Raw genomic sequence first — 14,672 nt, 5'->3', positions numbered from 1 at the left:
ACACCGAGAGCTACGCGACAAGGAACGCCGGTGTCATGAGTCCACAGTTACAACCCTGCACAGCCAAGAGGCTAAATTACTCACGTCCAGCCAAGGTGATGTCATATGCACACAATCTTTGTAATTCTTAATTCCCTCACTCCCCACACACCCTCTTCCTTCCTCCTGTTCAACAGAGACTGGAAATGCAGCAGCTTTTGCGATCTGCCCGAACACTACGACCGAGTCACGACTCCATAGTTAAGGAGAAGGGAGCAGCCACGCTTCCCCACCTCAGCCAGGAGCACCGGGGGCTGTGCCACGTTCTCGTTCCCGACCCCTCTCCGGGACCCGGGCAGGGCTGGGCGCTGCCCGGCAGGGGAGGCGCTCCCGGCCCGGGCGGGGACTGGCCGAGCGGCCCGAGGCTCGTCCCGCGGGCGGAGGTGCCGGCCCGAGCCCGGAGCCGCGGGGCTGTGCCGGCGCCGTGACAGCCGCGGGGAACTTTGGCTGGGGCGCGGCGGGGGCCGAGCCCCGCGGGGCCGGCGGGACCGCGCTGCTGCCCCGCCGCCGGACAAAGGGGCCGCGCCTCGGGCCGCCAGTGCCCCCCGGGTGCCCGCCCGGGCGGAGCGGGGGCACCGAGGGCACGGGGATGCGGTGCCCGCCGCTCCCCGCCCGCCGCTCACCATCCGGGAACTCCCGGTCGCTGATGTGCTGGAGGTGGGGGCCGCCGCCGCCGCCGCCGGGATCCGAGTCCCCCGACTCGGCCTCCGCCGACCCCGAGCCGCCGCCGCCGCCGCCGCCGCCCGCTGCCGCCGCCTGGTACGCGTCCGCCCAGCGATCGGGCCCCGGTGCTGCCCCGCCGCCGCCGCCGCGAGCCCGGCTGAGCTTGGGGCTGGCGTCCGGGGATACGCAGCAGGTGACGGTGTTGCCCATGGAGCTCGGCGCTCCCCCGCCGGGCCCCGGCTGCGCGGCTCCGGGCTGGGCCGGGGGAGGGGAGGCGGGCGCAGGGCGGGTCGGAGCGCGGGGCGGGCTCAGCGCCTCCGCCCCCGCCCCGGCCGCGCGCGGCCCCGCCCGCCCCCACGGCCGCGCGACCGCCCCGCCGCCTCCCGCACGCGGCGAGCACAGGCCTCGCGCGAGCGGCCGCCGGGGGGAGCCCGGGCCCCGCCCCGCCGCCGCCGCCCAATCGCCTCCCGCCGCGGCCCCGCGTGACGGCAGCTCCGCCAATGGGCGCGGGGCTCATCACGCGGCCGCCGCCCCGTCCTCCCCTCCCCTCGCCTTCCCCGCGCGCACGCGCGCGCACGGCCGGCGCGAGGCCTCAGACGCGCCCCGTGGCCCCGCCCGCTCGGCGCCGCGCGCTCGGCTCCGCCCCCGGGGGGCTCGCGCTGGCCGGGCGGGCACGTGCTGCGGGCGCCGCGGGAGCGGCCGGGGGGAATGCGGGACAGCCCCGGGACAGCCCCGGGACAGCCCCGGGACTGCCCCGGGACAGCCCCGGGACTGCGGCGGCCACTGCACCGCGCAGGTACACGAGCCACAGCGCCATCGCTGCCGCGCCGGCAGCCCCGCCGCAGTTGGAGCCGCTCGTGTCCCTCCTCCCGCCCCTCCCAGGGGCCGGAGGGCTCCCGGGCCGGGCGGCGGAGCCCCGGCGGTGCCGCGTCCCGCCCTCGCTGCGCGCTCAGGTCGCTGCTGGGCCGCGGTGCCTGCCGGCAGTCCGGGAAGGCGGCACTGCACGGGGCCGCCGGCATCCCCCGGGACCACTGGAAGTCCCCAGCAGCTGCGTGTTTGCTACCTGAGAGCTCCTCAGAGGACTGGAATGTTCAAATACGCTCCAGGGAAGATGGATTAGAGGGCGAGATACTCACAGCAGTCAGAGGCCCTGATAAACACAAACATGCTGTTGTTCCACAATGAAACAACCCGTTATCGCTGCAAAAATTTAACTCTGGCCCCTGATAAGAAGAATGGGTCTGCGGAAGACTTAGGAACACACAAAATTATTACAAAACTCTGCTATCATGGGGGCAGTCATTCCAAAGATAAGCAGGCTCGGGGTTTTACTCAATTTTGCAGGAGAAATCCTCATGTTGGCTGTCCCGTGTGATGACAAACATGGAGTTTTTGGGCAAACCATGTGTAGTTTCTTTGAAGAGAGGAAGTCAGAGATGCTGTGTTTCCAGAATTTGTACAACTTAATCCCAGGCACAATAAAGTGACAAACCAAATGATTTATAGTCTTATATGGGGATTATTCCCTCAGACTGATGAATGATACCTTTTCACTTACCAGCAATTTTTCTAAATTGTGTTAGCTAAGATTGTCTACATGCTACTGACAGTTTGCAAAGCCCTGTTACTCCAGAGGAATCTGACCTTGCTGTGGATTACAGGAAGGCCTTGGGGAAGATTTGCTTTCAGCACTTCTTGAACCACTTCAGGCCAACTGAAGTCCCTCTGCAGCCTCTGCACTCTGCTTAGAAAGCTGTAGGCCAGCCAGTCCTGCTCCCAGTTCTAGGAAAGGCCAGGGCTTAACCATTGGATGGAACAGGAGACTGACCTGAACCACGGAGAGAAAAAGAGGCTTAATGAAAAACAGTAATTGAGAGACTGGTGTTTTCTTCCCTATGGCATTGCACCCACTGATTTTTTTGTGAGGATGGTGGGAACAGAAAGAAGCTAGAGGATTAGCGTGACTTACTGAAGTAATTAATTCTCAAGCAAGAATAAGAGTTGGCTTGCATCTGCACTATTTAATATGAAAGCTGGCATAATTTACTCTTGCACATGAAGAGCAATACCTTCCTTCACTCTTTGCACCTGGCTGACTATTTTCAAAAGCTGGAGAGGCTGAGCAAGCTGCACTCCTGCTGCACGGCTGGGTCTTTTCCAGGGGCTCCATGCCAATGGAGGTGAGCTGCTCCATGCAGAGCAGCAGTAGGAGCCACAGGCAAATCTGCACCCCTCAGATGGACAGCAGCCGTGCCGAGTGTCCCTGCCTAAAGCCAGGGCCGCCTGTTCCTTGCAGCTGTGGGGCTGCCTGGCCTCGGCACAGGGAGGTGCAGCTGCAGCAAGTGCCTTGGGACAGCTTGCTGCTGGGACCTCTGCTAACTCTCAGCTGTGGAGCAGCCTCAAGGAAATCCTTCGCCAAAGCTGTGGTTTTGGGCAGTGAAAAATCCTTGTTCAAGGGTGAGAAAGTGAGCAAGAGTGGCTCACTGGGCAGCTGAGCACCAGGACCAAGCCATTTGGGCCAACAGGCAAAAATTCACATACTTGTACCAATAGGTGAAAAATGCTGGGAACTTGGAATGGCTGGAGTATGTGACATGCCTCACTGCTGTTTGGGTGTGAAGGTTTTGCCTTCACACCAGAGGCTGAAGTTTCCCATGGGGTTTCATACTTGTTCTCAGTGTATAATTGTGCAAAGGGGGAGAGATGAAGGCTGCTCTTCCCCTGCGCTAGTGCTGTTGTAGAGTATCGGGATTTATACAAACATGCAGAGGGAGGAAAGAAATCAGTAGTCTGTTTCCCTGTGAGGACTTATTCATGTAGGTCTTAAGCAAGAGGAAGCTGAATTTAATCCCTGGAAGTCACAGAAACAGCAAACTGTCCCACCTCCTTGTCATTCCAGGAGAAGTTAAGCTTCCGCTTCCACATACCTCAGTACACCAGTAAAGAGTAATTTTCCATATATGTGCATGTTTTCATCTAGCCACAGTGATAAGGAATATTCATTTCCTGCTCCATTTTGGCAAAGTAACTCTTAAAGTCTTAATTCAGATCTGATTTACCAGGATAATATGACAAAACCTGTTGCTATGTGTATTTTCTGCAGAACCAGGCGATCCTGTTAATAGGTGTAGCATGAGTAACACCCTGCAGAAATGAAACACATTATCTTTTATTTATGCAGCTTAATATTCTGTTGACTTTCTGCTGTAGCAATACACTGAACACCCTCTATCATGATTTATTACTGGTCCTGGTTCTCTTCCTATTTTCTGTCTCACCTTTCTACTGTTCTGCTTGATTTACCCCAGTGAATCATCAGACAGTTTCCATTATTTAAAAAAATCAGTTATTTTGATGTACAATGGGCAGCACATACCTAGATCCACATTTTGCATAAGCAGGCATTTTGGATGGTGGATCGTGGCAATAATGAATGGCTGAGCTGAAAATAGCTTACTGTATGGACTGTTGGGATTCAACCTCTTTTCCTCCTGCTCCAGAAAGAGAGGTGTGTGCCATGGGATTCTCAATTACCACTCCTTGTGTCTGAGCAGGGCACCTAGTGGGCAGCAACTCTCCCGTGTTTTAATTTTCACAAAAGGGAAAGCAAAGTAACTTTCAAAATGTGGGAAATGAATCCTAATTTAAGCCCTCTCAGGAAGTTGCTGCAAACCTCAGAAGAACTCCACACAGCCTTTAAGGAAGGCTAGACAGCATCTTGAAACAAAGCCTAAATCAGATTGTGATGACAGCCAAAGGAGTAGTGACCTCTGCTCCTAATATGCAGAGGTTAGAAAGAGCTGTGGTTTGTTCTGACTATACAAAGGACCAGACTTGCTCCTCATGTTAGTCCAATGAGGTCAGAGGAGCAGTACCCTGCCAACTACTCCAACTGAGAAGCACACCCTGCCAACCACTAAATGCAGCTTCTGAGCTATAAACTTAACTATATGTATAATTATTTGCAGGATGCATAATAAATGAAGACTACCAGGCTTGACACGACTAATATTAGTGCTACCAGCTGTGTTTTGGCTTGTGGGCTTACAGGGGGAGGTAATTCTGTCTCTTTACTTGGCCTGTTTGCTGAGTAAATGAGAGCTGCTGTCTGCTTGCACTTCTCAGACAAGTCTTTACATTTCCTGCGATGGCTCCTCGTAGGTAGAGTTGTGCAGGTTTTTATTTAACTCCCTCTCTGAAATCTCAGCACTTGCATTCAGAACCACACAACCGTGTCATCCTTTGCCTCATTATGCAAAACCAGGCTTCCATTCATCTCCAAGCAGCAGTATCCCTAAGAGGAGAGGTCTGAAGCTGAAGTTACCAGCTTCTTTATGAGTAATAACTCTTGAAAAATTCCCAACTCCAAGCATATTTCTTATCCATACCAACTGCAACAAGAAGATTAAAGTCTTCTAAAAGGCCTGAAATGAAATTGCAGAATTTCCCATAAACCATCCAGCTTCACAGTCACCATCAGTCTCAGAAATGGAGAGTGGTTCATTGCACACTCTTGGTTGTGCTTCACAGGGCTGAGAATCTTAAATCCAGTAAACTCTGCTGTTATCTTCACCCTGACTTGGTACTGCACATGCCTGTCCAAGGCCATGCACCTCCTTGCCTGTCTGCAGGGTGAAGACACCAACTCTGGGATGTGTTTTGTTCAATTTCTCCCTTCTTAGAAAGTGTCACAGCTGAGGAAGGAGTGCTTTCTGATCTTACTTGGATAACTTGGAGAAGAGCCAGGGCTTTGTCTTTTCCTGGAAATGTAGCTGCAGGAAGAATGAATCACCAGGTTGAACTGTATAACCAACTGAAAACAAAAGCTCAGACTTCTGTGTCTCACTTGGAAATAATCAGGGGGAAAATTGGCATCCTGTTTTGAAAACTACTACCAGCTGACAGGACAAAAATGTTGCAGGTGTGATGTCTTCTGAAGCTGACAAGTAACCTAAGACTACAGCCATTTAGGGGAAAAATCCCTGAGCAAAACAGTAGTTAGGGAAATAGAATATTCCAATGTTTGGGGGAGAAAAGTAACCAGGGAGGTTATCCAAAACACCCAAGGTGGATTTTTAGTAGCCCTAATGTTTTGCACAATATTAAATCTCCTGTACTACCTTGGCTAGCAGTGAATACAAGCAAACCAGGGCTGGGGAGCTGTTGACAGCTTATGCCTGAAAGCATAACGACAGACTGCAGTGCTGCTGTCATTGATTAAATCCCTCCTTTTGCCTTTGCTGCAATCTAAGGTGTCATTACAGGCAATGCAGAAGCTGCTTGGCTGGCATGCGAGCATCTGGATCGCTGCAGGAACACCAACAGCACAGGCATGTGGGAGTAAACCTTTCTTTATCTTAGCTCCTCTTTTCTGCTCCTACCTTTGTTTTGTCTCCAGGTAAAATAAAACCAGCTTGACAGTTCCCAAAGACTTAAATTCATGTTAATGAAGCTTAGTACCTGAGAAGAAAATTTGAGGTGTGCTGGAGCCAAGACAAGAGACCTGCAAAGCTGTACTTTGGGCTGGTAGAACCACCACGTTGATTTTTCTAGTATTAGAAATAGCTGTTACTGCAGGTCAGGGAAACAGATTTCTTATGTGGAAAAGGAAAATACTTTTCAGTATTTTAACATAAACTTTAATATAAATAGTTTGTTCTCAGAAAAGCCTAACTGTGCATGTGAAAGTCCTGCAGCAAGCTTATTTAGTGTAACCTTCTGCAGTTCTAATTCCAACTCTGGGCCACCAAAGCCTGGACAGTGGTGCTAAGGGCCCTCCCAGTTAGTTTCAAGGTACCTGAAATTGCTTAGACACAACTCTTCCATCTTCTCTATTGTCTGATTTTCTAAGGACTTGAGAAACACTGGCATTACCATTAGAAATAACACCAAATCCCCCTCATTTTTCATATGCTTGATTCTTCCTTCTTTTGAAAGGGTAACAACTGCACTGAGGGAAATGCCTTTGCATCTGTATGAATGCTATAGGTGTTGTCTGCCTGTCCACATAATTGTTTTTTAAATTGTTTAAAATTAGTTAATTTAAATTAATACAATACATTGCTTGCACTGCAATTTCCTCTCAAATTGCAAAACACTGCACCTATAGAGCATATAATAAATTTATCCACCTAATGTTAAGCCTCTAGATCCACACTCAGACTCCACAAAAGGAAGGTTTTTGTAGCATTTCCCCTGCCACATGTCTTTCCACTTCCCCACCACAGCCCTGTGCACCAGGAGTGCTGCTGGAGCAGCCTTTCCAGCGTCTGCTCACGTGTCAGTCTTGCTCCACGGGTTATGGACTCTCCCCTCCCAAGACCCGACACCAGCATCTCGTGTCCTGGAAGTTCAGCAGCTGGAGATGTGGGTAAGGCTGTAGCTCTGGGAACATCTGAAAGTGGGGGGAGGTTTCCAGCTAATGAAGTGCAGCTGGAAATCTAGTAGTTAGTTGTGAAGAAGAGCTTACTCCATTTGCTTTTTGTTCCTTAACTAAAACTTCAGAACAATGTCAGCTTTCAGACCTGTATGGCCTTTGAGAGCTCACTCACATGATCCTACTAAAAAATAAGTGATCTTTCTATAACAAGACATTTTAATAAATGTGGTGATTATATGTGGCAGTTTATCAAGATGCAAGGTTGAAGACATAAACGTAATATTACCGATGGGAACAATTCCCTCTTCAGATGGTCTAGAAATTTCCTGTGTTTCAACTCAAGCACTTATGAAATTATACATCTTCATATTTTTGATCATTACTTCCACTGTTTAATGTTACAAGAAAATGAAACACTAGATTATACATTTATTTCAAGATTTCACTTTTTCCTGCAAGGATCTTGCAGAAGTAGCAAATTCTAAAGTCTACTGATAACTCACCAGTTTCTGCAGAAACAAAAGTTTTTATTTTTAATTCACCCCATCAGTTTCAAATCACTTCAAGCTGAGGCTGTCTTGATTCTGCAACTGCAAGCTGTCATCAACCAAATTAATCTTTGCTTTATTCCCTTTGTATTTAACAGCAAGTGATTCACCACCCCTCTATTTTACTGGTGTGGAGAATCTGGAAGATTCTTCTACTGGTGAAGATGAAAATGTAAAACTTGTTAAATAATTTCAGTGCTAGTCATCTGAATGGCTACTTACAGTGATACATAGGGAGAAAGACTGCTTTATTTTCTGAGTTTTCCTCCAAGCTTTGTGTTATCTCTTGTTCATTTGGTTGATGAAAGCTCTTAGAAAAACAGACTATTTGTCCAAACTTTACTTCCAAGATAATTTTCATATTTCAGTGGAATGACAACCAGAAGTAGCTGCTGTTTATTTCAGGAGGAAAGGATTAAGCCAGAAGTTTCCACACAAATGTAGAACAGAACCATTTGGAATAAGGCGTTGCTGTCATAGGGTTATCAACAACACAGGTTTCTAGATAGAATTTTTAAAAAATCAGATTGTTTCTATTTATATCTGCCTTTGCCTTGGTAACCGGAGACTGTGTGAGGGATGCAGTATTTTCCCATTACGGATGTCTCCAAAATCCATGCGTAGACATGCAGTGCATCCAGTGTCTGCAGAGCTACCACAAGAACTGTCACATTCATTTCTAAGAGAGAATTTTACATACTAAGCAGCAAAGAGAAGATTGCAGTAAGAGAGTTATTTTAGTATAGATTCAAAATAATTTGTACTCATTTCTGTCTTACCTACTTACTTTCTTCTTTGATCTTTTAAGTATTTCAAGGACCACTGTGCTTAAACGCTTCTTATTAATCACCCTGAGCAGCTTACCCAAATCCGAGGTGGTGGGATTTACTCATAATTGGCTACATTATACCTGCTTTACCAAGTGGTTGAATGAGGTAAGAATGGACTTGAATCAGTGTTTCTTCATACTTTAAATCATTCTTGCTTACCTTAAAATCAGCTGTTTCCTACTTTGCAAGATTACCTGCAGCTTAGGTGTCCTTACAGCCCTCTGCAGTGCTCAAAATCCAAACCAGGCTACGTTCTCACCACTTCACTGCTGTGCTGAGCTTTAGCCCTGCTGGAAGAAAGGCATTCCATCTTTGGACATCTATTTTAGCCACAATTCTGTGTTGTTGTGTTTTCCTTATTGTCCCTTTTACTGTCAGGAAAGGTAGAAAGAACCAAGCATGTCTCTCTGCCACTATAATACCCAGGTACTCCATTTTCTTAGAAAATGGATGTGAAAAGGTGTAGAGAAGGTAAATATAGGCTCTGAATGAATTCGGGGAATCAGGGCCCATACTAAACTTCTAGTGGACTTGCTTCTCTCTTAATAGCTTCACTGCCCAATTATGATCTGGAAAGTAATTTCTGATCTTCTGTCTAAGGCTTGTGAGGTCAGTATCAGAGCAACTTTATCAGGTAAGAAGGGGAAATATTTCTGGGAAGCAGGGCAGGATTGGTAGAGAACCTGCTGCGCTCCTGAGATATTCAGGGATATCTGACTAACAAAATCACATTATTGAGATAAAAGCACTCACTGCATTATCATCTTCAGGAACAATGTATTTTCACATGCAGCCTTTTTTTACTCTAGTTGCTATTCAGCCAGATAACTTGGGCTTATGAAATACTGTAGGGGAAGAAAACTCATCTGGGGATAGAAAGGAGGCAGTTGGGAGCACTGGACCCTTGCCACACTCCTCCATATTCTTGTTGGAGATCCCTGGGCTGGCATATGGTGCAGGAGGTGGAAGCTTTGTGCCATTTGGGAGTTTCCCTCTATTTGCCTGCTGATGTAGTTTAGGCAGAGTGTAGGTGACACAAAAAGTCATCCAGAGTTCTCATTTCAAATGTAATGACTCTCATGGCTTTTTTTCCCACACAACTTATATAAATAATAATAAATAATAATCAAGGTAATAGCACATGCAATTTCAAACTCTCAAAAGCAGGAATAGTAGCAAGGGACCAGCACTTTAGGACATAAAACCACAGAAAACTGAATCATCACACCTGTTCTGGCATGTTTATAGGGAGAAGTCTGATTTGCCATAAAACAAGTATAGGCTGGTTTTGGGCAAATTTTGGGTTCCATTCTCCTACAGTAGCGGCTGTAAAACCAGCTTTACTCTCTGCTACCCCTGTGCAACCTGTAATGATCCTCCACAGAGGTTTTCACGAATCTTGAGCCACTCTGTTGAACTTGAGAGCTTTTAGATGTAATCACATTTGCCTCCGACTGCCAGACAGATTTGCTGGTCCCTGTGGGAAAGAAAGGGGATGTTTTCTGGAGCTGGTTACGGTCCCCACCTTCGAGGGCCGGCCTTGCTCCATCGGTAGTGTCAGCGGGAGCTGTCAGGGCACAGAGCCACTAGAGATGGGGCAGAGAAGATGCGTCCCTGCCCCTGCTGCCCCATGCTCCTCTCAGGGTTTGAGGAGCTGGCTGCAGGCACCGTGCCTTTCTGTGGGGCCCTGCAGCAGTGCCTCCAGGCAGCCAGAGCGTGAGTGCTGCCAGGACACCTCCCCGGCTCTCCCGTGGCCTTTAGCAGTCTCTGGAGCTAGTTCAAGTAACGCAGGAGAAGAGCACTGTGTTGTTTTGCCAAGCAACAGATTAAATGGAGCCAAAGGTGAAGAAACACGGCTGCACAAAGCGCGGGGAGCGTTTGGGCCGCACGGGCAGCCGAGGGCAGCCTTGGCCGTGCTGCCCCGGTGGTGCAGCACTGAGGCAGAGCTGCTGTGCGCTGCTTACGGGCTCTGAGGCGGCGCTGCGGGCTGCGCAGCGATCCTGCTCCGCGCCAGCAATGGAGAGCAGCAATGGAGACAGAGCTGACCAACGCCTTTCGCGGGCACTGCCCTCCAACCCCCCCCAGCAAAAGCCCACGGCTGGAACCGCAGGAGGCTGCGGGGGCAGCTGGCGGTGTCCCAAGGCGAGGGGCCTTCCCCCGTTCCTTTCCGCGTGCTGTGAGCAGCGAGGAGCCCCCCGGGGCCCGGCTCCCGCAGGAGGCAGCGCGGCGCTCCTCCGCTCGGGCCGGCCCCGGCACAGCCGGCCCGCCACCTGCCCGCGGGGCGGCCCCGCTCCGGGCACCCCCGGCCCCGCTCCGGGCACCCCCGGCCCGGCCCGGCCCGGCCCGGCCCTGCGCAGCGGGAAGTGACCGCCCTGCGCGCCGGCTGAGCGCAGCCGCCGCCGCCTGCGCCCGCCCCTGGCTGTGGCGGCGGCCCCGCGGCTGCGGGCGGAGCGGCCCCAGCGGCCCCGGGGCTTTCCCGCCCGCGGCGCGGGCAGGGCCCAGCGGCGGCGGGATGGCCTTGGTGCCCTACGAGGAGGGAGGCGGCTGGACAGCGCGGCAGCTGCACAGCCCCTGGGCCACCTTCCACTTCGCCCGCCGCACCATCCGCCTCCAGCAGGACTGGCGGCGGCTGGGGGTGGCGGCCGTGGTCTGGGACGCGGTAGGTGCTCGTGGCAAGCGCAGCTTTTCCGCAGTCGGTGGCTTCCTGTGGCTCTTGTCGAGCTTTCAGATTCACCGTAGAAAATTATTTACCGTAGAATTGAAAAGGGAAGGCTTTAAGGTTTTTTTTTTTTAATGTTAGGAAAGAATACGTTAAACTGTGCTTTATTTTTCACTCTTCCCCCATAAGAGATCCTGCAGGAATGCAAGGGAGATGCACCACCTAAACCCTGCACAGCCAGTGCCCAATACAGAAAATACTTTGGATAACTCACCTTTCTTTACAGTGGCTGGTGGTGTTAGCTTGGCACCCTTCAGAGCACAGCATAGATCCCGCTGCTTATTGCTTCAAACAGGACTGCTGATAGACTTTATCTTGGGGATAAGAACCGTCCAAAACAGAGGGGTTTGTGGTGGGTCCAAGGCCACAGGGCAGTCGCTCACAGCATCACTGTAAGCCAAGGGCTTTCTGTCAGGTTGGATTTCAGTCCACACACAAATTGCACTTTTACCTCTAGTTTAAAAGAAGTGTAGCATTTTTAGCAAACTTCTCAAATGAATTGGTGTACAGCGTTTCTGATCTTTCTGGACATCAGCTTTGACAGAACTTGCTGTGGGAGAGGTCATGCTACGTACAACCAGCTAGAAGTGTCATTAGTTTACTTTCCCTGTGTCCCTCCCAAGGGCATACCAGTGTTGTGCAGAAACCTTTTGAAATACCATAAAAGATACTATGAAACCTTATTCTGGACTTTTGCAGTACTGTGTTCATTCGCTAGTGTTTGACAACCCCTCAAATTTCCTTTGAGGAAATTTTTTTCCAGATACAACTATTGTATTTCCTTTCCAATACAACTTTTCCTTTCCAAATACAACTCTATCTCCTGTTATGTTTGGGGATTCATGGAGCAGTTACCACATCCCAGTTGTAACCTCTGTGGTTCTTTTTTCCTTTTGTCAGTAGGAGTCTTCCATAAAACTCTATAAAAAACTTCCATAAAGCTTAAAAAGACTAAAAGTGCACACAGGAGGCAGAGAGGTGCTGAACGAAGTTTGCTGCAGACCTGAAGCACCTGACCCTTCCCATAACCTTCTCTCTCAGGTTAAACCAGAAATCCTGTGTTCAGTATGACTGAAACCCTGTACTTAATCGCCCTTGTCTTTTGGCTTAGGCTGTTGTTCTGTGTGCTTATCTGGAGATGGAAGGCATTGATCTCAGGGATCGGTCTGTGATTGAGCTGGGAGCTGGAACTGGATTGCTGGGAATAGTGGTCACATTACTAGGTAAGGGCCTTTTTGTTACCTCTTTAAAAGCAAATCACAACTGTAGTAAAACTAGCTCTTGTACATGTACACGCCTGGTGTTGAAGTGAGCACCAAAGCTGCATGTGTGAACTGTGATGGTTCTTCTCTGAGTCCTGTTCCTTCCTTGTCAGACTCGAGAGGCTGCTGCGGTGTTTGTTGCAGTGCTGGTGCCACTGCAGTTTGCTCCGTGGCGGGACCCTGTTGAGGCTGACGCCTGTTGCCATGGCAGGCAGCTCAGCAGCGTTCAGCTCTGCAGCTATTCCCCCGCAGGGAGCAAGAGCTGTGCTTCACGTCTTCCACTTGTCCTCCAGTGCAGATAAAGCTACAGACAGAAACCACTCTCCGAGCTTGCATAAGCCTTTCATTAGTCTGTCTTGCAGACAGGGCATGGAGAAGTGATTTGCTGCTGATCTGTCTGTGGCAGAAGCAGGAACTGCTTTTAACTGTGTTAAAATTGTGCAGTCTTTCCCAGGTTAACTTTGTTGATTCAAAGCTCTAGTGGCTGTGAAAGGTGCCTATTGAAATCATAGAAACAAAACAGTTTGACAAAATACAGTCATGCCATGAAAAAGCACACAGGCATAACTTTTGTCTGACCTGTGAAAGAGACTCTCTAGCTGCCTCTCTCCTATAGAAAAATACGGAATTGGAGCAGGTTAACTGTAACACCTGTAATTTATTCTTCTGTTGCATATGAAAAGGCCAAAAGTAACTCCTTGACTTTCATGCATTAAGAAAAAGCACCAGAAAACATGTTTTTTTCCCTACTCAACTTAATCTTCATGTAGAGTACACTTTATATTCTTAAGTAACTGATGAAGGATAGCATGTCTGTAGACAGGGGGATTTTGTTTTTTTTGTTCTTTTGTTTGTTTTTAATAATGCGGCTCAGGGGAGCTGTTAATGTTTAACAGGAACTAAGGAGCTTGCTAGAGTTAGAGCATTGTATTCCACATGCTGTATTGAGGGATGTGGATTGTGAGTGTGAGCCATGTCCTCCTGTCCCCTTAGGTGCCCGTGTTACCATCACAGACAGGGCGGCAGCACTGGAGTTCCTGGAGTCAAATGTGCAGGCGAACCTACCCCCTGAACTATGTCCCAGAGCAGTGGTGAAGGAGCTGACATGGGGAAAAGACCTGGATAACTTCTCTCCAGGAGCATTTGACTTAATCCTGGGTGCAGACATCGTTTATCTGGAAGAAACGTTTGCAGAACTGCTTGAGACGCTGGAGCACCTGTGCTCAGAGCGAACAGTGATTCTCCTTTCCTGCCGGATCCGCTATGAGCGGGACCTCAAGTTCCTGAAGATGCTGAGAGAGCGTTTCTCTGTGTCCGAGGTCCACTACGATTCCAGTAAGGATGTTCATATCTACAAAGCACAGAGGGGTAGTCATAAGGATGACTTTTGACTCTCTGCTTTGTTAATAAGCCACTGATGCTGTTCAATTCTCCCCTTTGTTTCTACTCAATACACTTGTTCCTAAGCATGAAGTTGCAGTTGTGTTATTTCACTGGCTTCTTGTTCTGATGGTCTTGTCTGATCACTGGGTCTGATAGAGCCAGGATTGTACTTCTGTTCTGCATATTGAATCTCTGCTTCATATCTGAATTGAGTAATATATGGTGTTCCACTGTCTTTTTATCAAATGCAATTTTTGAAACTGATTCAAGTTGCAGAAGTCTCCAGCATCAAAATTGTTCTATCAAAAGGTCTGATGTCTGAAATCAAACCACATTTAACTTCTGGGGGAAACTTAAAGAGATTGCAAGGGTTTTTTTTTCCCTTTATCACTTCCTTAACTCTAGAAGAGTAGGAGAGTGGATGAAATAAAAGCTAATGCTCCAGCTCTAAATGCTTTAACTCTTCAGGACTTCTGCATCTTAGAAGTTGTGGTAAAAGAAACCACTTAAAAGGCAAAAAGAACCAAAGGCAGATGCTATAAAGTTGTTCTGTTGCTGTCACTGCTGCATTGAGGAGGCACAGTGAAACAAAGAACAAAATCTGGAGGGGCACTGGGAACAGGGATTGCCAAGTAAGCCAGCTTAGAAATCAGTGTTATTTTTACCTGATTTGCAAGTGAGTGGGCTACAGCTGCAGTACTGAAGCAGCTGTGGTTTCCGAGTTGTCCCTAACGAGTCTGCTCCTTGGAGGAGATACACATGCACATGTGCCAGTGGGAAAGTGCAACGAGGAAACTCAAGCTGTTCGTAAAATATCAAATCAGCCCTTGACTCTCAAAGTACCACTAG

General features: G+C 49.3%; 2 protein-coding genes across 2 annotated transcripts in view; one reads left to right on the top strand and one right to left on the bottom strand.

Moving 5' to 3' along the window:
• The window catches only part of CCNYL1 (cyclin Y like 1), a 33,492-nt gene extending 32,513 nt beyond the window's left edge, over nucleotides 1-979 (bottom strand). The window contains exon 1 of the mRNA XM_031505379.2: nucleotides 663-979. Within this exon, the coding sequence (XP_031361239.1) occupies nucleotides 663-912 (250 nt within the window). The 5' untranslated portion in view covers nucleotides 913-979. The remainder of the gene's footprint in view (nucleotides 1-662) is intronic.
• A 9,933-nt stretch (nucleotides 980-10,912) lies between these two features.
• Nucleotides 10,913-13,913, top strand: METTL21A (methyltransferase 21A, HSPA lysine). The gene is made up of 3 exons (XM_021538852.2): nucleotides 10,913-11,118; nucleotides 12,290-12,401; nucleotides 13,434-13,913. Exons 1-3 carry the CDS (start codon nucleotides 10,972-10,974, stop codon nucleotides 13,829-13,831), a joined length of 657 nt encoding a protein of 218 aa, XP_021394527.2. The 5' UTR covers nucleotides 10,913-10,971; the 3' UTR covers nucleotides 13,832-13,913.
• Nucleotides 13,914-14,672: the final 759 nt, after the last annotated feature.

Source organism: Lonchura striata, chromosome 8, assembly GCF_046129695.1.
Source record: "Lonchura striata isolate bLonStr1 chromosome 8, bLonStr1.mat, whole genome shotgun sequence".
Taxonomy (NCBI): Eukaryota; Metazoa; Chordata; class Aves; order Passeriformes; family Estrildidae; genus Lonchura; species Lonchura striata.
Note: the sequence above shows the minus strand (reverse complement) of the source record. Positions and strands in the feature narration are given on the sequence as shown.